The 24,182-nt window shown below is 50.7% G+C and overlaps 7 protein-coding genes across 7 annotated transcripts; 4 read left to right on the top strand and 3 right to left on the bottom strand.

Moving 5' to 3' along the window:
- Positions 1 to 1,182: 1,182 nt before the first annotated feature.
- Positions 1,183 to 3,952, bottom strand: COG5 (Golgi transport complex subunit COG5). The gene has a single exon (XM_046083330.1). It carries the CDS (start codon positions 3,614 to 3,616, stop codon positions 2,177 to 2,179), a length of 1,440 nt encoding a protein of 479 aa, XP_045939287.1. The 5' UTR covers positions 3,617 to 3,952; the 3' UTR covers positions 1,183 to 2,176.
- Positions 3,953 to 4,861: 909 nt separating this feature from the next.
- Positions 4,862 to 7,269, top strand: gpi1 (phosphatidylinositol N-acetylglucosaminyltransferase; the record flags this gene model as incomplete). The annotated part of the gene is made up of 5 exons (XM_046083329.1): positions 4,862 to 4,996; positions 5,066 to 6,200; positions 6,254 to 6,715; positions 6,774 to 6,856; positions 6,925 to 7,269. The coding sequence occupies 5 exons, from the start codon at positions 4,862 to 4,864 to the stop codon at positions 7,267 to 7,269; spliced, it is 2,160 nt and encodes a 719-aa protein (XP_045939286.1).
- A 581-nt stretch (positions 7,270 to 7,850) lies between these two features.
- Positions 7,851 to 8,332, bottom strand: MDM35 (uncharacterized protein; the record flags this gene model as incomplete). Its single annotated transcript, XM_046083328.1, has 4 exons — positions 7,851 to 7,943; positions 8,052 to 8,122; positions 8,189 to 8,226; positions 8,292 to 8,332. The coding sequence occupies 4 exons, from the start codon at positions 8,330 to 8,332 to the stop codon at positions 7,851 to 7,853; spliced, it is 243 nt and encodes an 80-aa protein (XP_045939285.1).
- A 416-nt stretch (positions 8,333 to 8,748) lies between these two features.
- On the top strand, positions 8,749 to 11,022 carry RRP6 (exosome nuclease subunit RRP6; the record flags this gene model as incomplete). Its single annotated transcript, XM_046083327.1, has 1 exon — positions 8,749 to 11,022. One exon carries the CDS (start codon positions 8,749 to 8,751, stop codon positions 11,020 to 11,022), a length of 2,274 nt encoding a protein of 757 aa, XP_045939284.1.
- A 343-nt stretch (positions 11,023 to 11,365) lies between these two features.
- LDX57_001682 (putative membrane protein) lies at positions 11,366 to 12,311 on the bottom strand (the record flags this gene model as incomplete). The annotated part of the gene is made up of 4 exons (XM_046083326.1): positions 11,366 to 11,421; positions 11,557 to 11,690; positions 11,773 to 11,992; positions 12,086 to 12,311. The coding sequence occupies 4 exons, from the start codon at positions 12,309 to 12,311 to the stop codon at positions 11,366 to 11,368; spliced, it is 636 nt and encodes a 211-aa protein (XP_045939283.1).
- Positions 12,312 to 17,719: 5,408 nt separating this feature from the next.
- LDX57_001681 (Ras GTPase activating protein IRA2) lies at positions 17,720 to 20,183 on the top strand (the record flags this gene model as incomplete). The annotated part of the gene is made up of 4 exons (XM_046083325.1): positions 17,720 to 17,837; positions 17,913 to 18,046; positions 18,115 to 19,957; positions 20,023 to 20,183. 4 exons carry the CDS (start codon positions 17,720 to 17,722, stop codon positions 20,181 to 20,183), a joined length of 2,256 nt encoding a protein of 751 aa, XP_045939282.1.
- A 2,756-nt stretch (positions 20,184 to 22,939) lies between these two features.
- Positions 22,940 to 24,097, top strand: SEC14 (SEC14 family lipid-binding protein; the record flags this gene model as incomplete). Its single annotated transcript, XM_046083324.1, has 3 exons — positions 22,940 to 23,181; positions 23,264 to 23,387; positions 23,468 to 24,097. 3 exons carry the CDS (start codon positions 22,940 to 22,942, stop codon positions 24,095 to 24,097), a joined length of 996 nt encoding a protein of 331 aa, XP_045939281.1.
- Positions 24,098 to 24,182: the final 85 nt, after the last annotated feature.

The raw sequence follows: 24,182 nt of genomic DNA, 5'->3' as shown, positions 1-24,182 counted from the left end.
GGAGGGGGGAAAACCGCAAATCAGTTCATATCCGGTTTTGGTCGAGGCGGTGGCTTTCTGGACTGGGGTGTTATTCCTGGATAACTTGCCCCTCTTCGTCCCTTTCGCTCGCTCTGGCCCTGACAAGCGAGGCAGGCAGGCAGGTGATAGCCTTTGGTGTGCACAGAACTCAGCACAGTATCGAGTAGGTGATGGATTGTGATGGGATGGATGGACTGTCAGTGTCCCCCGCGCTAACGTGGTATACATCCCGTTGATATGTGCCTGTATCTACATTGGTATTAGGTTTGCAGGGGTGACCGGGGACATTCAATAATATATTAATATCGGATTGTACCCGGTACTTAGCGACTACTTTACTTGATGATTTACCCCTGTGCACGGGGATGAACATACTGTGTAGAATGACTCTGGTCTTATCAGGGCGGGGTAACTTCGGTCCCGGTGGTCTGGGGAGGAGAGGGGGAGGGGAAGGCAGGTACAAGCTGATGGTGTACCTGCTCTAGCACAGTTTCTAGTTCGCGGTACTCCGGAGGGCGGTATCCTACGATGATCCTTTCTATCTGGAACAATCAATCATCTATCAGTAGTTGTCCCTAATTCGATACAGTAGTCTCTGTAGTATACCAAAGTTATCCTGATCTTATGATCAGATACGGATTCTGGCTACCTACCTACTAACCCCATTTGCCTAATCAGTCCAGGTCCCACCTTTAACTGAGTATCAACCAAACTCCGTCAACTCCGTACTCCGTGCCTTTACCCAGACCAGACCAGACCGTCCGCCACCCATGATTAGGTGTCCTGTATGAATATATTGAATTTGTCGATCATCCAACCCCGACCAACGGGCCCTCTCTTCTTCGCCGCCCAATTAGACGCAATCGCCCTTTGCGTCGTCTTACGTATAGCCGCCGGAGATCCCCATCGGCGGGTCCCTTCGTCGTGATGCTGACGTCTATGATTATCTGGCCACTAGGTGTCGGTGGTGGTTGGTCTGGCTGGGTTTGATTCTTGGGTTGTTTCGAGGTCCCTTTTTTGTGATTCTCTTTTCTTTTCTTTAATATTATTTTTGGGTAAGTGTTGTATGAGGTAAGGTAAGCTAAGACGGTGCCTTGTCATCGTGCGGCGAGAAAGAAAAGAAAAAGAAAAAGAAAAAACGTAAATCGGCTGATGTGCCCTGTACTTGGTACCTGTCAAATCCAAACCTAAAAATGAGTCGAGTCCTGGTGGTGGCACTAGAGCGGTGGCAAGGAAGGGATCATGTTCTAGTTCTACGGTAGTAATTAGGGATCTACATACAGTAAGAAATACATTATCTCGATTAAATGCAGAGAGAGAAGAAGAGCAGAAAATAAATGAAAAACGGTCCAAAACAGGATATATTCAGACAAACACTCCCGGGCTTTGACGATCTGCGCGTCAACATCATCTCGTGCATCGGGATGGGAGGAGAACATGTGGCAACTGCCAACGAACGAAGCAACGAAGCCCGAAAACAGCCGCCGGACAGTTCATCGAAGGATTACGATTGCGTTGCCTTCCATGCTTGCTGATGAGTGACCCTTCTCCCCCCGTGTCCTCTCTCTTACCATCTGTTTCTGTTTCTGTCCTATTTTCTTCTGTTCTATGTTCCATGTCATAATATCCCAGAGACAAGACCATCGATGGAACCGATTAACTTCAAACAAAACGTTACCTGTCACTGTACAGACAAAGAAGTTTTTCGAATTGCTGGTTGAGGCTGAGGCTAAATCAGACAGGAGAGTTTCCCCTTGGCCACTTGGAGCCGCTCATTGGGCGCACCAAGGTCGTACCTAATCCATCAGCTGATGGACTCGCTGTACCTTGCTGACTCGTAGTCCCGTTGATCCCGGACCCTTTTCACATGCGCAGTCCGTGCTCTTTTTGATTTTTCTTTTTTCTTTGTGAATTTCGATCTGGCTTTTTCTTTATGCTGTCGGTGGGCTTACCCGGAGGGCGGCATGTAGGTCTGATAGGATGCGGTGTGAGCGCTAGATGCGTTGTATACGGGTATGGGCGCTTCGATGCAGATGCAAAGAGATGGAGGGGGGCTAGGGGGGGTGTAAATGGTTAAGGGACGGGAAAATAGCCGAATGTTAGCCGGACGTTTCTTTTTCATTATAACCCTGTTGTCGTCTTCGTTATATTATCTCTATAGCACACCCGCCACGGCGCTGACCATCACTGCTGCCTCGCGCTCCCAGTTCCCACTACTACCACTTCCTGCTCCTCCACCGCCTCCTGAGTCTGCGCGTCCTCTTTCGGTTCCGAGAGTCGCCGTCGGAAGTTGGGATCCTCGCAATACGCATTCCTTGATCTCCTTCTTCAGTCGATCCCGGTTAGATCTCAGTGTCCGAGCGGAGACACCGCCTCGGCTGACGATATCCTGGGTGCGCACGGTGAGCGACGAAGCCAGGGATCGCCAGAAGTACGACGGAAGTGATGAGGTATCGAGGGAGTTGAGAAGGGGCTGCAACAGATTGTTCTTGTTACCGTGTTGGCCGGCAGAGGTGTCGCCTTCGTTGCGGTCGGAGGCCGTCGACGAGGGTAGTAGTGGATGGGACGGCGGTCGGAGATTGCTGAGAATGGCCTCGAGCGCAAAGATGTCCTGACATCGCCCGGACACCTCGGAAAGCGTTCGCTCCAGCGTTGGCAACATGGACAGCGCTCGGGAAAGGTTGTTCAAAGATGTCACAATGGCTGTCTGCATATACCCCTGCAACGTAGAGAGAAGCAGTTCCGGTTGAAATTCTGCCGCCGACCCCAGGCTCTGAGGTACCGGCGACAACAAGTACAGGATGGTGACTCCCGAGATCAGTCGCGCCCTCGAATCGCGCGCTTGCTTGTAGCCTGATTGACCCCCACCCCCGGCGGAGCTGGCGGACATGGAGAATCGATGGATGCCTTGCTGCGCTCTTGACTTGACCATGTTTTCGGCCGGGATGGCGAGCTCCGTTTTCAACGTACGAATGACCTTGACCCGGTCTAATCCATGACCTTCCTCTCCCACTCCCGTGGCCGAGAACATGCGACGTAGACTCACAATCGTGGATGCAGCGCGTTCCAGCGTTCGATAGTCATCCCTGACAGGTGTTGTGGAGGGCGTCGTGCTGTCACTTCCTGTCATGCCACGGCCGTTGATCTCGCTCAGTTGGCCCTCCAACTGTCTGCCGAGTGCCAGGCAGCGTCCGACCGCTCTGGCAAGTCGCACAGTGGCCAGTGATTTCTCTGCAGCTACCCTGGCCTCGTCGGCCGCTTCCCATTTTCGAAGCACCTCCTTTTCCAGCCGCTCGTACCCTTGCGTTACCGAGGAGATCTGGTCCTCTGCTTCCTTGAGGACATGTCCTGCGGCAGCGGTTTGATCCCGCGTGTGCGTCAACAACGGTAGAGCCGACTTGGTAGTTAGCGTATGAATGTGGGTGTCGATTTCCTGGAGGTCGAAAAGCACCCGTGAAAGCGGTGTTGACAGATCCAGTGGTGTATCTGTCGCATTGTTCGTGGCCACAACCAATGAATTGGCAAAGGAGGCGGGCGAGAACTCAGGGTCCAAGAAGGCCTCGTAGTCAATGTACGAGGGTTCCCCTTCTGCCATGATCAACCTGGTGGATATATACTTATATCTCTAAATAATCCCAGGGAAAGAAGGGGATGTCCCGATCTATGCAAAAGAAGAATAAAACGGAATGTAAGAAGTAGAAGAACAAGTAGCTCTTGCGTTATCACTGAGCTGGAAACCATCCAATACGGGATCAAGATGGGAAGGTTCGGCGGATGATCAATGGTCCTCAAGGCGCAAGCTTATTTCGGGGCTGAATACCAGCAGCAAAATGTCATCTCGCTGCAAGGATATAGAGCATTGTTAACGGAAGATGTTGAATGATGGATGTTGATCCGTTCCAGCCATGTGTCGGAACTATACCGCTTCGGTCTCGCGGCTGAGTCAGCCGAGATATAGATCGATGCCATTTCACGTATACTGCAATGTTATTCCATTTTATGAGAAAGGTTAGGTATGCTGTATAATTCACTCCTTTGAAACCTCATGAACAACGCCAAACAGGCATACCGAGGTAAACAATTGCCACGCCGCCGTGTTATCGACCGGCAGTCACGTGGGCGGAGGTCCAGACGCTCCGCCGTTCGGGAGACATTCTCGTCTCCGCCGCCGCAATCAGGGACCGACCTCTCCATCTCGAGTCGGCAAAGCTCTCGGTGTGTCTGTCCTTCATTCTTCATCATTCGCTGTCATCTGTGCTGTGTGGTGACAATTCATTCCCTGTCACACATAGCTCAGCTCTCTGCCGCCCACGCCGCCGTTGCCCTCGTCTCATCCTCGGTCCTTCTCCCCCTCAGCGATGCGCGCCAAATAATAAGTGACCCGCCGAATAAATAGCCTTGATTCATGCACCCCTTTTCCATCCTCACTCTCGGCATCTTCGTAGCGGGTTACATCACCGCCAGGTGGGATCTTGTTACCCGGTTATACGAACTGGCGATTTTCGCGTGGGATCACGGCGTCGTGGTATGTCTTGCTTCGGGAACTGGCCGCAAAGCCGGTCGCGGTTGGGATTGCGTTGCTTATCTACTCGAGCAGACTCGCACAGCGAAGGGCTTCCTGCTACTCTCGGTGTTTTTCTTTCTTCTCGTCCTTCCGATTAACCATTTGGCGGCGAGAGAGGGCGAATTGGTACGCTGATTCCCCACACCGAACTAAATCATAGGTGGCCGCCTAATAATCCTCCGCTGTTAGCATCCCCGATACGTGAACCTCGGCGTCTCTGCTCGGGAACAACTACGCCGCCGCGGTTCTTTCTAAATCGCCCTGAACGATGACAACATGCTCATGAGCGATGGACTACTTCGGGTATTTTGGCCGTACGATCTTCCTCGGTCGTCGTCACCGGGCGTAATTGTGGGATGGCGGAACTCGGAGCTCGACTTCTTTGTGCTTGCGGTGTTGGAGGATGTCGAGGTGTGCTCTATATTCAATGCGGTCCTTGGAATCAGTGCGGTGCTGACAGAGTGGTTTGATTCGGTATAGCCACGAAATGTCGACAATGCTCTTCGCGCCGGCATCCTCTTCCGCAATAGCCCACACCCAATTGTGCGCATATTTACGCTCTGTGGGCGCTCGGCCATGCATGTGCTGGGGTCGACCAACTCGCATGACCCGCCGACAACTTTCAATCCGTCGCATCTATACGTCAGTACGCAGTCGTCGTGCAAGGTGCCTCGAATCTATTGCCCCCCTGAGACGAATCTTTCCGTTCAAGTGATCATGTTCCACCGACCGCACCCAACTCGAATGGAGTATATGTCGCTAGATCCGATTTCCCTCGCTCTGGGTGACAAGGTCTTTACGTCGGATAAGTCGGACTCGGTATCGGATAAGATCGATACCGAAGAGGAGGGGGACAGGTCTCGATCGGGGAAGCTGGTTGAGAAACTCAAGCTGCACACGGTCGTTAAGCATGTCCCGTCCCACAAGGAACAGGCACTGCCCCTGATCATTAACCAGGTCAACTGCGCATACGAGATGGGGAAGCTCATGGAAAAGAACAGTCATCTAATAGGAATCCGCATCAAGCGCAGCATGAGTGTTGGTGAGCGGGTCGTTGAGTCTGCAACCACTCTATGGGATCTTTTCGTGCTGGGTGTTTCCTATGTGTTTTGGCAGTGGATTTGGCCCGTTGTCACGCGGGTCTTCGTCGTCGGTTTGGTCTTCCATCGCACCGTGGCGGAAGTCGTTCTGCAGGTTCTGGAGTGGCGCGCCCGTCCTGATGCGGCTGCGCTGAAAGATATATCAGCGACAGCTCAGCAGGTCGACATTCGGCTTCAGCAGTTCTGCTATTGGCCCATTCAGTATGCCAAATTGCGACAGAGGAAGGACAATTGGGAGAGCGTGACGACGAGCCATCCGGACTACATCCGCTTTTACAACAGCTTGTGGCTTGTTGCGAACGATGTGATTATTGGAATTGCACTGGGGTCGTACATAATCGACAATGCCAACTGGGTGGCCTTTCAAATCAATTCCATCCTGACAGGCTGGACGGTTGAGGGTCTGCAACGTACCATTTCCTGGCTTATGGACTGGCCGGCTGGTCTCAAATTGAACAACGAGCTTGCTGCATTCCTGGGTGATCTGTTCTTGTGGGTGATCGAAAACTGGGCCGGTAAGAATTTAATTCCACGTTCATCCAAGCTGATAGCTGACTCTTGGATCAAGCCTGCATTGCGAATCTACAACCTTATCTCCCCCATGTAATATACATCGTCGGGTGTTCTTCTTTTGCAGGAGCCAGCATGCCCATTGCGCTATTTTCCGATCTCGTCTCCATCTTGACAGTTCATATTTACTCTTTCTACACTGCATCAGCGCGCATCTTCAACTGGCAACTCACCATCATCATATCTCTGTTCCATCTTTTCCGCGGGAAGAAGCGAAATGTGCTCCGCAACCGTATAGATTCTTGCGACTATGACCTCGATCAACTTCTCATCGGCACTATCCTGTTTACAGTCCTTTTCTTCCTCTTGCCAACTATCATTGTCTTCTATCTGGCGTTTGCGTCTGCACGAATGTTGATTATCTCATTGAAGGCGGCTCTTGATACGTGGTTGGCGTTTTTGAATCATTTCCCGCTATTTGCGCTAATGCTGCGGGTCAAAGACTCTCGTCGACTACCTGGTATGCCGCCTACTGTCATGCAAAGCTTACGTTGGCTAATATCTTACGTCTGTTTTAGGCGGAATCCGCTTCGAGCTTCGTCAGGAGTATGACAAATCCTCAGGCAATGGCTCAACCTCAATTCCTTACATCCACCTCGAGGTAAGCGATTCCTATGCATCTTTGACTACACAACCTCGACATGGACGATTCTAACATGACCCATCTAGTCCATCCCCCTCACTCTCCGCGCCATGTTCGACCAATACTTCCAGCTCGGCCACCGACTTCGCAAACACTATCTCTCCCCGCAGGTCATCTTCTGCCTCTTCACCGGCCGCTTCGTGCCACCCATCCACCGCCGGAATCTATACAGCATGCAGTACAGCATGCTTCCTGCCCGCCGGGCCGGCATGGCAGAGGTCTGGTCGATTCTGACACAGCCGCGCAAAACCCATAGCACGGGTAGCGGGTCTTCGTCAATGGGCGGGGGGATCGGCAACGCGGCGAATGGTCTGCTCAAGGTACCTGGGGGGTTTGGACAGGGTGATATGAGACGAAGAGGACATCGCTGATTTTGATGAGTTAGATGGGTATAGATATGAGTTATGCAGATAATTAATCTAATTCTTTAATCTTGTGGAAGGATAAGATACATTCAACATGGATATTGTACAGTATAGACTGGTACTTCATGTATATGTATAAATCTAGCAGGCAATATGCAAACTCCTAGTGTACATGCAATCCATAATCATATATATAAATACATCACCAAGCAACAATAGCTCGCTTTGCCTCAAGAACATCAGCCATTTGCAGTGCCCGTGCAACCGATCCGAGACAGACACGGAGGAGAGGTGAGACACCATCGGCCAGGAATGCCGCGGCTCCGAATCTTCCATTTGGAATAACCAATCCCATTCCGGAACTAGACTTGACATGTTTCATTTGTCTCCGGCAAACCAGAACGAAGGAAGACCGCCACTTATCTTTTAGTAGAGCGGCGAGCGGCGAGCGGAGAGAGAGCGAGACGTCGGCTTGAATACCTCGGTCCGGGAGACGGTAGGGGAATGGGGTCACTTGTCGATTAGAGCGGAGATCTAGGTAAGGATGCTTCATGACTTCGTTTCGATAACTTCACGGACCCAGCACTTCAACTTCGCAGGTGCTCGATGTCGCTTTCCTTGGCGTTGTTTTTCCGTGCGTCTTCGAGCATCGAGTCGATTCCTCGTTCTTTTAAGGCGACCTATACATATTCATACCCATGGTTAGTTTCCTCTGGGTAGGCTTTGTCGGATATGGAGGGATTTGAATGGCATTGATGGGGACATCTGTGTTGAGAAGAGCCACATACGTTCAGACAAGTTCTGTATTGGGTGAAGAGTTCGTCGCAGTCCTTGGCCGAGGTGTTGCCGCGCAAATATTCTGTTTGAATTGTTAGAGGTGCATCTTATTATCGTAGAGTCTATTTCGACCATAGAGCGCGCGTACTTTCACTGTACCATTTAAGAAAGCAGGTATCGTATTTCCTGGGATCGGAAGTCATGTTAGTGAGGCCATTCGGAGGTAGGTTTGCTCTCCGAGGTGGACTTACTCTTTCACTTCGTTGCATTCAGGGGCTATCGAGGCGGCCATTTTGAGATGGGATAAATTGATCGAGTAGGTGAGTTGAAAATGAAAGTGACGTTTTCGTTTTGAACAGAAGCTTCGAAATTGAAGTGAGTGGCAATGCAGACTGCAAGGAATCGCCTCGACTCCGATCGATGAAGATGATCGGCGCGGCTTATCACTTATCCTGTTCTGGTAGGCGGTCTAATCTGCACCGGCGCCACTATTTCTCCACTTCCGACGCGGTCTTTTTTTCTTTCTTTCATCTTCCGAAGTTTGGAGATTGAAAAGGTCGACAGAGATTAGATTAGAAAAAGAAAAGAAAAAGAACAAAGCGGGCGCGTGTACAGATCGTCGTGGTCTGTCTGTCATTGTCTGCTTCTGCTTCTTCTCTCTTCTCTCTGATCAACGATCTATACCATACAAGATAGATCTCTGGCATCATGGATTCCGCTGCTGATTTCCCTCCGTTCCAGGCCCGGCTGACCTCGTCGCTGGTGCAGATGACGCGCACCGTCGGTCAACTCTCCGCCGAAGATCTCACTTTCCACCGGTCCTCGAGCTCCGAGCTCACCGAGTCTCTGGACGAGCAGAGTGACCGCATTCTGTCTCTTACGTCGTCTATCCTGAAAGCCGCGACGGCCGGCACGGATCTCGCCGCGCCGAGTCTGCAAGATGAGGATTCCATCGAGGATAACTGGCGCGGGGTGGTGGATGTGATCGACGCGTTGCTGGAGAAGGCGGATGCGTGTCTGGATGAGTTCACGGGTGTCATTAAGAGATTGAGCCCGTCGCAACAGGAACAGAGCGCTGCCGCTGCCGCGAAGGCCTCGAAAAAGCCCCCGACCAAGTTCCCCAGCGTTTACGACTACGGGCCGTCCAAGATCCCCAAGCCTCAGCTGGAGTTCAAGCGTGCGGTCGATAATACCGATGTCTCGCCTTTCAAGCCTCTGCTGCACACGAAGTTCCATGCGACGGTACCGCTGGAGGAGTCTGAGGGGTATGTGAATCCGTACGAGCCGGAGATCCGCGCCGCGAAATACCCACCTTCGACGTACGAGGTGTCTCCGCCGGTCGATTACCTGCCGTTTGAATCGACGACTGCTACGTTTGTGGATACTATGGAGGGCGTGATGGATATGTTGAAGGAATTGAAGAAGGCCAAGGAGATTGCGATCGATCTGGAACATCACGATGTGCACTCGTATCACGGTCTGGTGTCGCTGATGCAGATCAGTACTCGGGACAAGGACTGGGTGGTGGATACGCTGAAGCCGTGGAGGGAAGAGTTGCAGGTGCTGAACGAGGTGTTTGCGGACCCCGCGATCCTCAAAGTTCTCCATGGTTCGTCGATGGATATCATCTGGCTGCAGCGCGACCTGGGATTGTACGTTGTCGGCATGTTCGATACGTTCCATGCCGCGTGCGCGCTGAACTATCCCAAGCGCAGTTTGAAGTTTCTGCTGCAAAAGATTGTCAACTTCGAGGCCGACAAGAGGTATCAGATGGCCGACTGGAGAATCCGGCCTCTCCCGACGGGAATGTTCGACTATGCTCGCTCCGATACTCACTACCTTCTTCACATCTACGACCATCTGCGTAACGAGCTAGTCGAGAACTCAGTCCCTGGCCACAACCTCATAGACTACGTCCAAGACCACTCGAAGGAAGAGGCGTTGCAGCGCTATGAGCGCTCGGTCTACGACGCTGCCACCGGCCAGGGTCCCGGCGGCTGGTACGACTACTTGTGTCGCAACCCTGCCGTTCTCAGCAAGGAGCAGTTTGCCGTTTTCAAGGCAGTGCATCAATGGCGCGACCAGGTCGCCAGGGAGGAAGATGAAGGCGTGCAGTGTGTCTTTCCGAAGCACATTCTGTTCAAGGTCGCCAACGTCATGCCTGTGGACATGGGCACTCTATTCCGGACGTTGTCCCCGGTGACGCCTATCACCAAGGACCGGGCATCGGACCTGCTGGAGACCATCAAACAGGCGAAGATTGAGGGTGCCACGGGGCCTGAATGGCGCGATGTCTACGTCAAGCCTACCAAAACCAAGCAGACTGCGCCTGTAGCCGACCAGGACCCTCTGACGGACCAAGAGGACCATCCCACCGCTGGACGCTACGAAGTTTCCCAGTTCTGGGGCGGTATCCTCAACTCGCAAGAACCGCTTACACCTCCTGAATACTCCGCTGTCGCCTCCGCTGAGGCCCTTCGACTCTCCCTCCCTCTTCCCCCCATGCCGCGAACCGTTTCCGAAGTGCAACACACCACGGCCCCCGCCGCCACGAAACCCGAGCCCACCACTCCCGCCGAAACCCCCGAGGCACCCGAAAACAAGATCTTCACAGTCAAGGAGCTCGGCGGGCCCCGCAAACGCAAAGCCACCCCGGTCGAAACAACGCCTCAAGGACCGCCCGTCCTCGACGACATCAGTCAATCCGTCGACCTTTCCGAGATGCCTAGCAAGAAGCCGCGCCGAAAGGAGAAGAAGAACAAGTCCGCGTCCGGCTCGAATACACCCCAGCCCGAGGCCAAGTCAGAAGAGACGCCATTCAACTATGAGACAGCGGACTCGGTACTGCACGGTCAGACTACGAAGGGATCAGGTCTGCCTAAGAAAGCGCCATTTAATCCGTATGCGAAGGCTATGGATGCGCCTTCGGGGGCGCGGAAGCAGAAACGAGAGATGCCGGGGAAGACCTTTACGTTTAGGTGATTTTGCAGAAGTTTTGGTCTTTCGCGTTGGCATTGGATATTTTGGATTTTCTAAGACGAATGTGGAACGGATGGATGATGGATGGATGGATGGGCATGGGTAGAAAAGATGATTGGTTTCCATGGTTGTTCATAGCGATACCCTTGAGTTAGAAAGAATGTATGATCTTTCAATCGACATGTGCTCCCTCTTTTCCTATTCAAATGTAGTTCACCTATTAAACTGTAATGTTTTTTTTTCACTCAATGACCTACTATTCCACACAATACCTATCTCTAGTAACATAGACAAGCATATCCACCACCACCCAAACCAAATCCCCAACTCAGTGAAACGGGGGGACCTACGCAAGAACCTTCCTCCTCTGCTTAATCATATACGAATACATCATGATAGACCCTAGAGACCACACAAATTAGCAACTAAGCCAATCCAATCCAACCCATCTCCCTCTCCGAGTAAAATCACAAAACCACCAACTCAAACAAAAACAAACCAGATATGAGAAAGATAGATGGTAGAGGAATGACTCACCCGGTACATAAAGCCCCAAACAAAAATAAAAGATCCCAGAGACGGTCACGCTCTCCGTCGTCGTTGTCGCCTTGTACATAAGCCACCACTCACTAGCGATACCAACAGGGTAGAGAACAATGAAAAGGGAGTATCTACAGAAGAAAGTATCTGGTTAGTTTCAGACCCTTGACTCTTACACCCCCGCCCCCACAGAAAAAGGAAAAGAAAACATACCTCAACCACCTAACCACGCCCCCCTCCAACCCCGACCCAGACAACAACGCCACGAAGTAAACATACCGCACCGAATCAGCAGCCGACCAGGCCAGCAGCATGCAGACATACGCGGGCGACGAGGCCGTCACGTCCGGGAACCCGTAGTTGATAGCCCAGACTTGGACGGAGCGGGCGAAGACTTGCGTGAAGGTTGTGAAGACGGGGGCGCGGGTGATTCCTGTTTATCATTTAGTTGGCTTCGTTTGGGGATGTATGTATTCTGTGTAAGTGTTTTTTGTTCCGGGAAGAAGGGGGGGAGAGGGGTTGTTACCCGCCGCGGCGTGTAGAATGTCAGCTATAGCGAGAGTTTGAGCCCATCGTGTTTGGGGCTCGAGGGTGGTGTAGATGGAGGTTAGAGTGGAGGAGGTAAATGGAGATGGAGATGGAGATGGGTTGATGAGGGGAACGAGGTGGAGGAGAAGGGTGAGGAGGATGCGGAGCCAGAGGATGGCGCCGAGGGCGTTATAGGCGAGAAGGTAGGTTTTGGATAGATTCATCGTTAGATTGGGAATTGACTTTTGAGGTTCTGCAATCGAATGGGGGTTTTTCCTTTATTTTTTTCCTGCTGAAGAAAATGAAATCTGGAGAAGAAACTAATTGACGAACTAATTGTTAGTGCACTGGGTTAGCTTCACATGTGAAGGTCTTTGTCAGCCATTTTGTGGACTACTTGGTGATGTAGGATGTAGCCGGGTATACGCTGGCAACCTCTTGTATGGAAGTTGAAGATATCCACAGATTTGATCTACTAGTAGACGATAGAGTTAAGAACAATTAAGTTTTCTATGTCTCTCATCATCAAAGAGCGGTGTAGATAGTCACTTCCAGGAGAACGGACAAAGTTCAATAGCGGCATCTTGTAGGTCCATATGTTCCGCCTTATCTATGGAGGGGTCAAATCGTGCAACCAACACAGAGATATTAGCAGACGGAGTCTGGGGTACTATGGTGTTGAATGTTGATACGGTGAGAGACTCTTGATTATCTACCCTGCAGATCTATATGCACGGAAACAGTGATATGTGCATGGACCGTATGTATGCACATACTTATGGACCTGCATACCTTCCCGTGTATCACTGCAGCACTAGACCTACCTTGCTGGTTACAGATAGACCGGCAGACTACATGGACATGGAGTTCAATGCAGTCACTATAGTGGATCACGACGAACAGGCATTGAATTAAGGTGTCAGCTTCAACGAGGATGGCCGTGTTGCGCTGCACATCTGTAAACTAATTGAACCAGTCGACTATCTGCATGCCGCGGGTAATTGCTACATTAGAGGGAGGCGAAAGGGAAAGAGATAACTCCGCAACAGGAGATTCCGAGTGAAGACGAAGACTCAGGAGAAACACTGAAAAGGTAATAATCAGAATGGATTGGCAGTCTGGGGTCTGTGGGTTCAGCTGAGTGGGTATGCGGAGTCACTGCATATCATCATATCATGAATGGAGCAGTGGGATGATGGCCATCCATTTTAGGCAGTAGATAGTACTCCGGAGTACACCGTAGATACTGAATATGCGTGGAATAACACATCCTCCTATAATATCACCGGCACTATAGACCAGATATAGACCAACCAGGCTTGGCTTACCACGGGGCTGGGTCAGTCCGCAACCCTAGAAAGTTGATAGATAGACTGATACTGGTCCCTGATAGTAGATAGGAAGGTCGAATACGAGGTCAACCAGGGACCATGATGGTGTCCGTGCTCTCCCTTTGTCTCGTACTATTCTTATTTCTTACATGACCGTCGTTGGCGGTGCTATTTTCGAGTCTTGGTCCTGGGGATCTCGGGGATTAGCATGGGACACGAACCAGGTAGGTCAGACTGGGTCACGGGGTAAAGGAGAAAAAAGCAATCGAGTCGAGAAGTGCCGATGCAGCTAAGAACTATGAAGTAGGAGCGAGGGGCATGACATGTAGCATTGCGCCGACGACTTACGTACTCTAAACCCTCGGGCCACCTAACCCGGGGTAGCACAAGAAGCGCATCCCAGGGGGACTTGACGAAGTCCATCTCCACGCCACGGGAGTACACGGCGCATGTACTCCGTAGACCAGGTAGGTGTCCACCTGACTCCTGAAACGTCCGAGTCTAATGTCTTGTCTGACTCTGGTCCGTTCGTTCAACTGCAGCTAAGGGGTAGTACGGAGTACTCACTAAAGTCATGATGTAATGATGTGTTGAAAGACCACTAACTAACTCACTACTCCGTTAGTTGAGCACTCCCAAGTATCGTCGGTGGGGGTGAACCGCCAATGGAGATAAGGGGATTGTACGATGTTCGAACTTCCCTGTCGGTTCAACGGTCTCTCTCAGTAGTTAGTCTCCCCTGAACAGGATGCAGAAGTACCGAGCACCGACAGGGGGAGCAGGGGAGTACAGTATTTGGAAATCATCCATGTCAACGAACAGGGGGATTGGTTACTATGAGCCAAATAAATCAACAGGCATTGTATACCTGGTCAGTAGTAATCTTCATTCCCTACAGAGTACACCATATACTAAGATACTAAGATAGGGGCGAGGGTGTCACCGACTCAGCGCCTGCAGGACACTAACCCGCATCGGGGCGCTCCTGCTGCGGACGGGCTATTTTTCGACGCAGGTACCATCCTGAGATTAGGGGGAGGGGACAGGTTTCATCCTATCCTTGGATCATACTCATGGATCTTATGCAGTTGACCGGTTGACCGGTTAATGATTATTATTAGAATATCAGTAGTACGGAGCACTTTTTTTTTTTTACTTTCCAATTTTTGTTTGTGGTGTATTTGGCGGTTGGCCCTGGCTTGGTCCATATGGCATGGCATGGCATGAGACTCTCCTTATTCCTTATCAGTGCAAGTTGGTCGGTAATGGTGGGAAGAACTGTGGGTCCCCTTTCCCCCCTCTTCAATTCCGTTTGCCTCCCTCGTCACCATCTTGAAATTCTGAATAAAACTCCATGATTCAGACCGACATGGGACGGTTCGCCAATGGGAGCCACCGGTTTCACCACACAGACTTCCTGAATCCTGACGGGATTATCGATCTACAGTATCATCGACGAAGGCAACCGGGAAAAATCTTAAACTCAACAATAGCAGGGAAACAAACAGGATGACGACTCAAATGTTAATTGCATTATGACAGCGGTAACTTCGGATACCTACAGATCATAAAGGTTTACTCCGTAATCAACTCATCTACTCCAGACCGTCTAGCGAGTGCTAGCGAGAATATCATATAGTAGGACGGGTACTTTCAATCCGGTAGGTAGGACGATAGACTGTACTGTACATGTACATCGGTTGATAGACTACTGCAGAGGATGTCGTGATACTCAATTGTTGAAACGCAAAAGAAAGCATGGAATGGGAAATAGAAAATAGAATATAGAAAATAATAATCAACTCCCTACGATGTAAGTCAATCATTCAAACACGGCATCATCCTTGTCAGACTCCAGATAGATGACCGCCCCAACCACGCTGGTAACCGTCCTCCTCCACCCCTCTGCACGGTTGCGTGCGGTGTGTGCAGCATCATCAGCATTTAGTGTCGAGTCAATCTTTTTTTTTTCTTTTTTTTTTCTTGGTGGTCGCACCTTCGGCCCCCCTTGTCCCTCCCGAACGACCGAGAGTGGCGATGTTCGGGTGCCGCGCATTGGGCCAGGGGTAAACGGATGGGGAAAAGGGACTCGAAAGTCGAAACGCCCGCTAAAGACGCAGGACTCCGTAGGAACTGGTCTTCCCTAGGGGAATTGCTAGTACCGAGTAAGCTGTTGAACTGTTGAACACGCTTTCTATTTTTTATTTATTATTGTTTTTGTTGGTTATACTTGTCTGTTCAACTCCGTACTCCGAACACTTTCGCAACTAACGTGAACTAACTGCTAGTCCAAAGGATTCGACAAGGTACGTGCAGTAGGTGGCTCCGGCGAATGGGGAAATTCCCCTTGCGTCTACGTGCATTGCACCTTTTGATTGTTGAACATCGCAGTCATGAAGGATGCAAGACAGGCGGGAGACGATCATCCGGCCGATTTCCCTGTTCAGCGGTCGACGTGAGATGATGGAGGGCCGGATATGCTCTGACGGTGTGTACTTCATCATGATGGAATTGATTATCTTAGATGAATTCTCTTAGTCAACGACACCGAGGGAAAATTTCATTGGATTTCCAGACCGGAAAAGAGCGAGGAATTAATCAAGTCAACCGTGATTAAACATGCCAATCACCCAGGGCTGACGGAGAAGACTAAAAAACAGGTCCTCCCATGTTCTCCATAATTTCTCGCGTGTACGGAGTAGGTCGTTGGTCGGTGTGCTTTTTTGTATTGGATTTGATTTCTTTTAATTTTTCTTTTATTTTTTTGTCCGCTTCTCGTTGTTCATAAGACAGTCTATTAACCCTCGTGCCTGGTCCGGGATAGATTTGAAATCCAGAGACTCGAGGAGGAATGATAAATGCGGGCGGTGATGGTGGATGTAATTCCCGAATAGGCTTGAATTCAGGCACAGGGATCGTTTGCTGGGTCTGGGGGGTGGATGGAAAAGTGGAGTGCGCTGGCAGAAAAAAATTAATGTATGCGGTTTGGGACAACCACCTCTTTTTTTTTTCTTGGTCTTCTTTTTTTTTGCGTTCCTTGCCATGGATCCTCCATAGATTAACTTACCAGATGCAGGGACCGGGGAGATTCCAGATTCCAAGTCAATCAGCATATTTATTATTATCTGCGGTGTAGAGCATTACAGGCTCAATATCATAAATAAAAAAAAAAGAATTCAAGAACAGAGTACTCCGGTCTCCTAGCGAGATATACTCCTACGCGGTTCCTGAGTCTTCGCGCTGCAGGAGTGGGCCAAGTCCAAGGTCCCTAACGCCCTAAAGGAAAACCCGACCCCCTCCTGCTGCTGCCGCCATTATTATTTGTTCACCTTTCCCCTCCCTATCGTCCATCTTCATTACTTTACTTTACCTTACCAGCTGCCCTCATGTCCTATTAATCTTACACTCCTTCCTTCGCTTGCTTCCTTTCCCTCGACTGTCGTTATTCTGTCATTATTCCTGTCTCATTCTACCAGATTAATTGCATTCCCTGTGGTTCTGTCTCCAACGGTTCGCCATCCACGGCTCTGCATTTCCTGCCTCCCTCTCTCCGAATTATCCATTAATTCCTCCGCGTCCTTGCCTTACGCTCCCTACCTGTTGCTCGCCTCGCCAGCGCCGAATTCGCTCGCGTCGTTTATCAATCGTCGTTCGCGACGCTCCTCGACCGTTCGGAAATATATCTCGCACAGCCCGTCTCGTTTCTTCCGACTTTCCTGATACCCGTCGGAGCATTCAAATCGTCTCGTCCCCTGTTGATCGCTCCCACCACCGCTCTTGGGTTTTTTTCCCTCCCCCTCGTTGGCATTCCTCCAGTGGACCAAAAATTATTTCACCTCGACAAACAAATCAGCAAAGTCACTAGCTTCTCATTGACCGGCGTTCCTTTCTCTCCAATCCAACAAAGAGCGACTCGACCACTTCCATCCGTGGTGCTGCTGTCACAACTGTGAAACGCGTACGCTAAGGGGTACAACTCGACTGATTACGTTGTGGTCGCGTTCAAGATTCTCAACCCAGATGACCAGCTCGGGTACATGAAATTTAGCGGCTGAGATTTGCGATCGTCAACCATCAAACCGACATTACTTTTTGCCGGTGTTTGTTGACCCATCTGGTGGCTGGTCGCCCGTCGTCAGTGTATACCGTGCCTTTTTTCGGAGCGGTTTTTGTGTGCCTTTTCCAGCTACACAACCCACCGTTGATCTCACATAATGTCGGTTGCGACTATGTTACAACCTGCTTCGAGAACCTCAACGTCTTCATCCTCTTCCTTCCAACCCGTTTCGCGTCAAAACACAATGTCTTCCCACGATACCCGGTCTCTCCGCCAGTCCAAGCGGCTGTCGGTCACGGCGCTGTACCTGTCCATGTCCGCGAAGGACAGGGACCTTGAAATATCAGATGATTTGGCGAGGGGTAAGTTTTTCCAGGTCCTTTTCGTCTTTCCCCTGCCTTCCGAATGAAAACACTAACCGGTCTGTCTGTGAAAAGCCCAAAAATACCTTCGAGAATTGAAAAGCAAAATTTCATCGCAATCCAAGAAGAACTTCGTTCTCGAAAAAGATGTTCGATACCTGGATTCCCGAATAGCCTTGCTGATTCAAAACCGCATGGCACTGGAGGAGGTAAGATAGCAACCCCAAAAAGACTCCGGCGCATCATCGGCGCAATACCTGCTCACAACTGGTTCTAGCAAAACGAAGTCGCCAGTCACCTCGACGATGCGATCGATCCTCAGGAGGGCTTCTTCCCGAACGACGAGAAAACGCAGAAATATGGAAACCTTCTATTCCTTCTCCAGTCCGAGCCGCGTCACATCGCCCACCTCTGTCGATTGGTTTCCATGTCCGAGATCGACTCCCTGCTCCAGACCGTTATGTTTACCATCTACGGAAATCAGTATGAGAGTCGCGAAGAGCACTTGCTTCTGACCATGTTCCAGTCCGTCCTCACCTACCAGTTCGACAACACTCCGGAGTACTCCTCGCTCCTGCGCCAGAACACACCTGTATCCCGCATGATGACAACCTATACCCGCCGTGGACCCGGTCAGAGCTATCTGAAACAGGTCCTTGCCGACCAGATCAATTCTTTGATCGAGCTGCGAGATGTCGATCTGGAGATCAACCCCTTGAAGGTATACGAGACCATGGTGAAGCAGATTGAGGATGAAACGGGCACTCTGCCGGACTACTTGGCTCGGTCCGTGACGGCCGAAGCGGCGGCGGAAAATGAGCAGGTCCAAGCGATCATCGCGCCGCGCCTGAAGATGTTGACGGATATTGCCAACGGTTTCTTGACCACGATCATCAACTCGGTCGAGGAGGCTCCTTACGGGATCCGATGGATTTGCAAGCAGATTCGGAGCTTGTCTCGACGCAAGTACCCGGACGCTCAAGATCAGACCATCTGTACCCTGATCGGTGGTTTCTTCTTCCTGCGATTCATCAACCCCGCTATCGTCACCCCGCGCTCGTACATGTTGATCGAGTCGATCCCCACCGATAGACCTCGCCGCACGTTGACCCTGATCGCCAAGATGTTGCAGAATCTGGCCAACAAGCCATCCTATGCTAAGGAGCCTTACATGGCCAACCTTCAGCCCTTCATTCAGCAGAACAAGGAGCGCGTCAACAAATTCTTGCTGGATCTGTGCGAGGTCCAGGATTTCTACGAGAGCCTGGAGATGGACAACTACGTGGCTCTCTCCAAGCGGGATCTGGAGCTGCAGATCACTCTCAACGAGATATATGCGACTCACTCCCTACTTGAAAAGCATAGCATCGCCCTGGCCCAGGACCAGCACTCGCATCTGCACGAACTCTTGCAGGAGCTTGGTTCCGCGCCCCCGCAGGTGCCTCGGAAAGAAAACCGGACTATTACGATCCCTCTGTTTAGCCGCTGGGAAACGGCCCTCGATGACCTGACCTCCGCTCTTGACATTACGCAGGAGGAAGTGTTCTTCATGGAGGCCAAGTCAACCTTCGTCCAGATTCTACGATCTTTGCCTCCGAACTCCTCGGTCGCCCGTCGACCTCTGCGCCTCGATCGTATTGCAGAGGCCGCGGCGACCCTGAAGAACGATGCGGTTATGGTGCGCAAGGGCATCCGTACCATGGAGCTGCTGAGTCAACTGCAAGAAATGGGGGTCATCGACCGGTCGGATGAGTTTAGTCTCCTCCGCGACGAGGTGGAGCAGGAATTGGTCCACCTGGGTTCCTTGAAGGAGAAGGTCCTGGATGAGACGAAGAAACTGGAGGAAGTCTTTGCTACGATCCGCGACCACAACGCATACTTGGTGGGTCAGCTGGAAACGTACAAATCGTACCTGCACAATGTCCGCAGCCAGTCGGAGGGTAAGCAGAGAAAACAGCAGAAGCACCAGGAACTGGGCCCCTACAAATTCACCCATCAGCAGCTGGAGAAAGAAGGGGTGATCCGCAGGAGCAATGTTCCGGAAAACCGACGCGCCAACATTTACTTCATGTTCAAGAGTCCTCTGCCAGGCACGTTTGTCATCAGTCTACATTACAAAGGTAAGTTCACACATTGGCTTGTTTCGCAGTCCCCGTGGTTCACCGTATACTGACAGGGAGAATAGGACGGGCCCGAGGCCTCCTGGAGTTGGATCTCAAGCTTGACGATCTGCTGGAGATGCAAAAAGACAACCTCGAAGATCTGGATCTGGAATACGTCCAGTTCAACGTGTCCAAAGTGCTAATGCTATTGAACAAACGATTCGCACGGAAGAAGGGCTGGTAAGAGACTCTTGCAGGGATCTCTGCTACTCTCCCTTTACGATATATGAGACAAGGCAAATGCTTAACCTGAGTAGATTGCCTGGGTTTCCAGAGCCGAACTTGCTGCCATCGGGGTACTAAATGACGACATACGAATTTCGCCTCAAGCATAGCCTCGACACGGCAACAGAAGTGCCGACTTGTTTGATTGATCTGTTTTATTATCATTATTATATTACGACTTGGAGGGAGGTGAACGGTATAATCCTTTTCACTTAAGTTTCATTGTCTTTGATTCGTTGCTTTTTCTTTTTCTCTTCTCCTGCGAATCGAGGTGGATGGAGGAATAACTGCATTACTCACCATGATTTCTGTTTTATTCCTTCATCGGCACGCGTGACTATAGGATGATTTATATCTGGTGAGAAAGCGAGCACCTTAATTCTGAGGGTGGACCAAACCTGTTGTCTCGCAGGTCGAGGACGGGTTGGTCTCCATGGCCAGGGATTGGGCGGTTTTGCTTGTTGGTATACCCCGTTGAAATGATTTTGTGTTGTGTACGATTGACTGCTCTTGCGTGTTTTTTTCTGATTTGGTCGGTTTGTGCCGTTCGCGTGTTATATCCACTGCTGTTTATATGGTCCTATAGGGATTGGATATAGGTAATGAGGATGTTCGAATTCATCATGCTTGTGGTATTAGCCCAAGCGTTGCATATTCTTCGAACGTTCACTCACAGTAGATTCTGTATTCTGTCTCGCTAGAGAGAAGCCAGTCACTCCCTTTAAACCATTTCCATCCCTCGTCAGGAGTAGACATAAAAGCAACCTAAGCCAACTAAGTTAGCCATCTGATTTTCGGAGTCGACGATCCTGGAAGATCAATCAATAGTCAATTCCATGACAGCTGTCAGTCAGGCACTGCCTGGGATATAAATACCATCCGATGGATTCTTTTACCTACCTGAGGCTTGATCTAACTCGACGAGCTAGGGTTCCGTGTTTTGTGGTAAATTAATCCAAGGACATGACTCCATTGAGGCGTTTTCGCCACTATCTAATCATTTCGCCGTTGGTCTTGGGTTCTAGATTCGGTCAATTCAAATCCCGGACTTGTTATGCATCAGGTATTTCCCTCAGATAGAGAAGGACAAATACTCTTTTAGTTACTAACTACTCCGTATACGAGGATGGAACTGTACATCTGACATTGGTATTGAATCGCATCGATATATCTGTGTCTCTATCTATCTGTATCCACTATCAACGCTCTCGCATTCAGGGGTAAATCCAGGAAGGAATATTGATTGTGAGATATGACCTATATTAAACGTATTCCCTCATGGCGCGTCCCCTTGCTTTGAAGGACACTCCACAGTACTCGACTTACTTACAGCCCCAGTTCTTAGGTACTTCGCTGCCTAGATACTCTCAGTACGACACATTCACCCCCTATTTCTTAAGTTTTTTCCAACAGGTATGGATGAATAATGGCTTCAGAAATTTGCTCTGCTTGGCAGGATCTCTCGTCTCTCGGGGCTCCATCCATAACTAAATAGGTATCTACATCATACGCTTATACGGGTACGAAACTTCAAACGCATAGGTTATAAGTTACGGAGTAAACTCCATAGTATTGTAATCCCCTGGATGCCTAACCAACAGTGTCATCGCCCGCCTTAATCTAGAAGGCCTGATGTGGCTGAGTCTAAGGGGCAAGTGGGCTTGGGCTGGGAAATTGGGAGAACTACGGAGCCACAACCCGCAAGACTAATCTAGTAGAAGGCGTACGGAATGTTCTATTTGATTTTCATGTGGGTTTCTGGGCATTCTGTATAGATTATTGGCTGCCTTCGAGTTGGTTGAGGCGTGACGGTCCTTTGCCCTAAGGGGGTTTGTTCGGTAAGGGTTCTAGAAGGAGATATTTCTTTACGGAGGAATAATATGCTGGGTAATTGTGGTTTCAGTTGGATGTGGCGAGTTGATCTAATTTGTTTTCTAATTGCTGCTTAAATGAGAGTTTCTGATCTATGAGGCTGCGGACGTGGCTGTTCAACGGTGTACATACTCAGTAGGTTGCGGGGACTACGTCATCTCGTCGTCGATCGCTGCTCCGGTTTGGACTTGAGCGTTGCGTTGCGTCTTGGTTTTATTAGGGAGAAAGCCAGAGTTAGGAGAGCAGTTCAATAGATATCCAGAATTGACAGATTGATATATCGATACAGGTCGTAGCTGGCGGTGGAGCGAGGGTCGATTCGAAGTGACGACTATTGTCTTATTTAGGAAGTACTGTAACAATTTCCTCCTGACAAGAATCGGCGATGGATTCTTCAGAGGAAGAAATAACAGAACTACTGAGTACTCCGTATACTCCGTTGTCTACGGCGACTCCTGACGACGAACAGCCCCTCCCCGTGACTCCACCCTGCACGTTGACCGTCTGTTCTGCTCTTTCGCCTCCTGCATCTTCCTTTCCCCTCTTCGCTTCTTCTTATTTGAATTTTTCAATTTTCTTTCTTCTCTCGCCTCTCCTCTTCCTCTTCCTCTTTTCCTTTTCCACCAGACTCTCCACCCGTTATTTGTGTGATTGCGTTTTAAAACCCCCCCCCACCTTGCACTCCTCTCCCTATCAGTCTCATCTTCTCACGCTAAGCCAATCCGACCACGGGTAACTTAACTTCTTCTGCCTCTCTTCCGCCTTAAGGTTCTCTTCTTCCTCACAACAACACTCCCTCTCCTCTCTTTCTTCCCACTCCCCCATTCAATCCCAACCTTCACAATGGCCGCCCCCGTTGAGAACCAGAACCCCCCTACGTCGAAGTATGACGACTATGACTTCCCGACAACGGCGCCGGAGTCTAAGAGCGGCCACCCTGGCCATACCACCCCCGAGCAGGACGCCAAGGTCGAACAGCTCCGGAGTGAGCTGGAGAAGGAGGGCTACACCAAGCGTCTAGATACCCTCACCTTGCTGCGTTTCCTCAGAGCCCGCAAGTTCGACGTCGCCGCTGCGAAGGCCATGTACGTTAGAACCCAGACCCGCCCCCTCCCCCCCTCCACCAAAAAGGTTACACCCGCTGACGAGAGCCTTTCCTGCCTTCAGGTTCGTGGACTCTGAGAAGTGGCGCAAGGAGTTCGGCACCGACGACCTCGCTCGTACTTTCGACTACAAGGAGAAGCCCGAGGTGTTCAAGTACTACCCCCAGTACTACCACAAAACCGACAAGGTGCGTTGCGTCCTCCGTTTCTCCTTCCGATTTCCCGTGGATCTCGATCCGGTGTGCTAACGTTTGATCTGGTGAAATAGGATGGAAGACCCGTCTACATTGAAAAGATGGGCAAGATTGACCTGAACGCCATGTACAAGATTACCACCTCCGAGCGCATGCTGCAGAACCTCGTCACCGAGTACGAGAAGCTCGCCGACCCCCGCTTGCCCGCCTGCTCGCGGAAGTCCGGCAAACTGCTGGAGACTTGCTGCACCATCATGGACCTGAAGGGCGTTGGAATCACGAGTATCCCCTCCGTCTACGGATACGTTCGTCAGGCCTCCGGTATCTCGCAGAACTACTACCCCGAGCGACTGGGCAAGTTCTACCTGATCAACGCCCCTTGGGGATTCAGCGGCGCTTTCAACGTGGTCAAGGGCTTCCTGGACCCCGTCACCGTCGACAAGATTCACATCCTCGGCTCCGACTACAAGAAGAAGCTCTTGGAGCAGGTCCCCGCCGAGAACCTGCCCGTCGAGTTCGGCGGTAGCTGCCAGTGCGCTGGTGGCTGCGAGTTGAGCGACATGGGTCCCTGGCAAGAGGCGGAATGGGCCAGAACCCCCAAGTGGGCTGTGCCCCAGGAGGACTCGAACGTGGTCAAGAACGAGGATGCCGGTATTGAGCAGAAGACCGAGCCTGTTGCCGAAGGCTCTCAACCCAGCGCATAGATTATCCTTCCTACTTTATTGACTTGTTGATTTTGTTCTTTTCCCGTGATTTCTTTTGTTCTTGGGACCAATATGGTATAAAAAG

Source organism: Aspergillus melleus (assembly GCF_016097325.1).
Source record: "Aspergillus melleus strain CBS 546.65 chromosome Unknown contig1, whole genome shotgun sequence".
In the NCBI taxonomy this organism is placed as follows: Eukaryota; Fungi; Ascomycota; class Eurotiomycetes; order Eurotiales; family Aspergillaceae; genus Aspergillus; species Aspergillus melleus.
Note: the sequence above shows the minus strand (reverse complement) of the source record. Positions and strands in the feature narration are given on the sequence as shown.

What these genes read in the sequence shown, in the direction of transcription:
- COG5 (XM_046083330.1), bottom strand. Translation starts at nt 3,616, where the DNA reads ATGGCAGAAGGGGAACCCTCGTACATTGACTACGAGGCCTTCTTGGAC.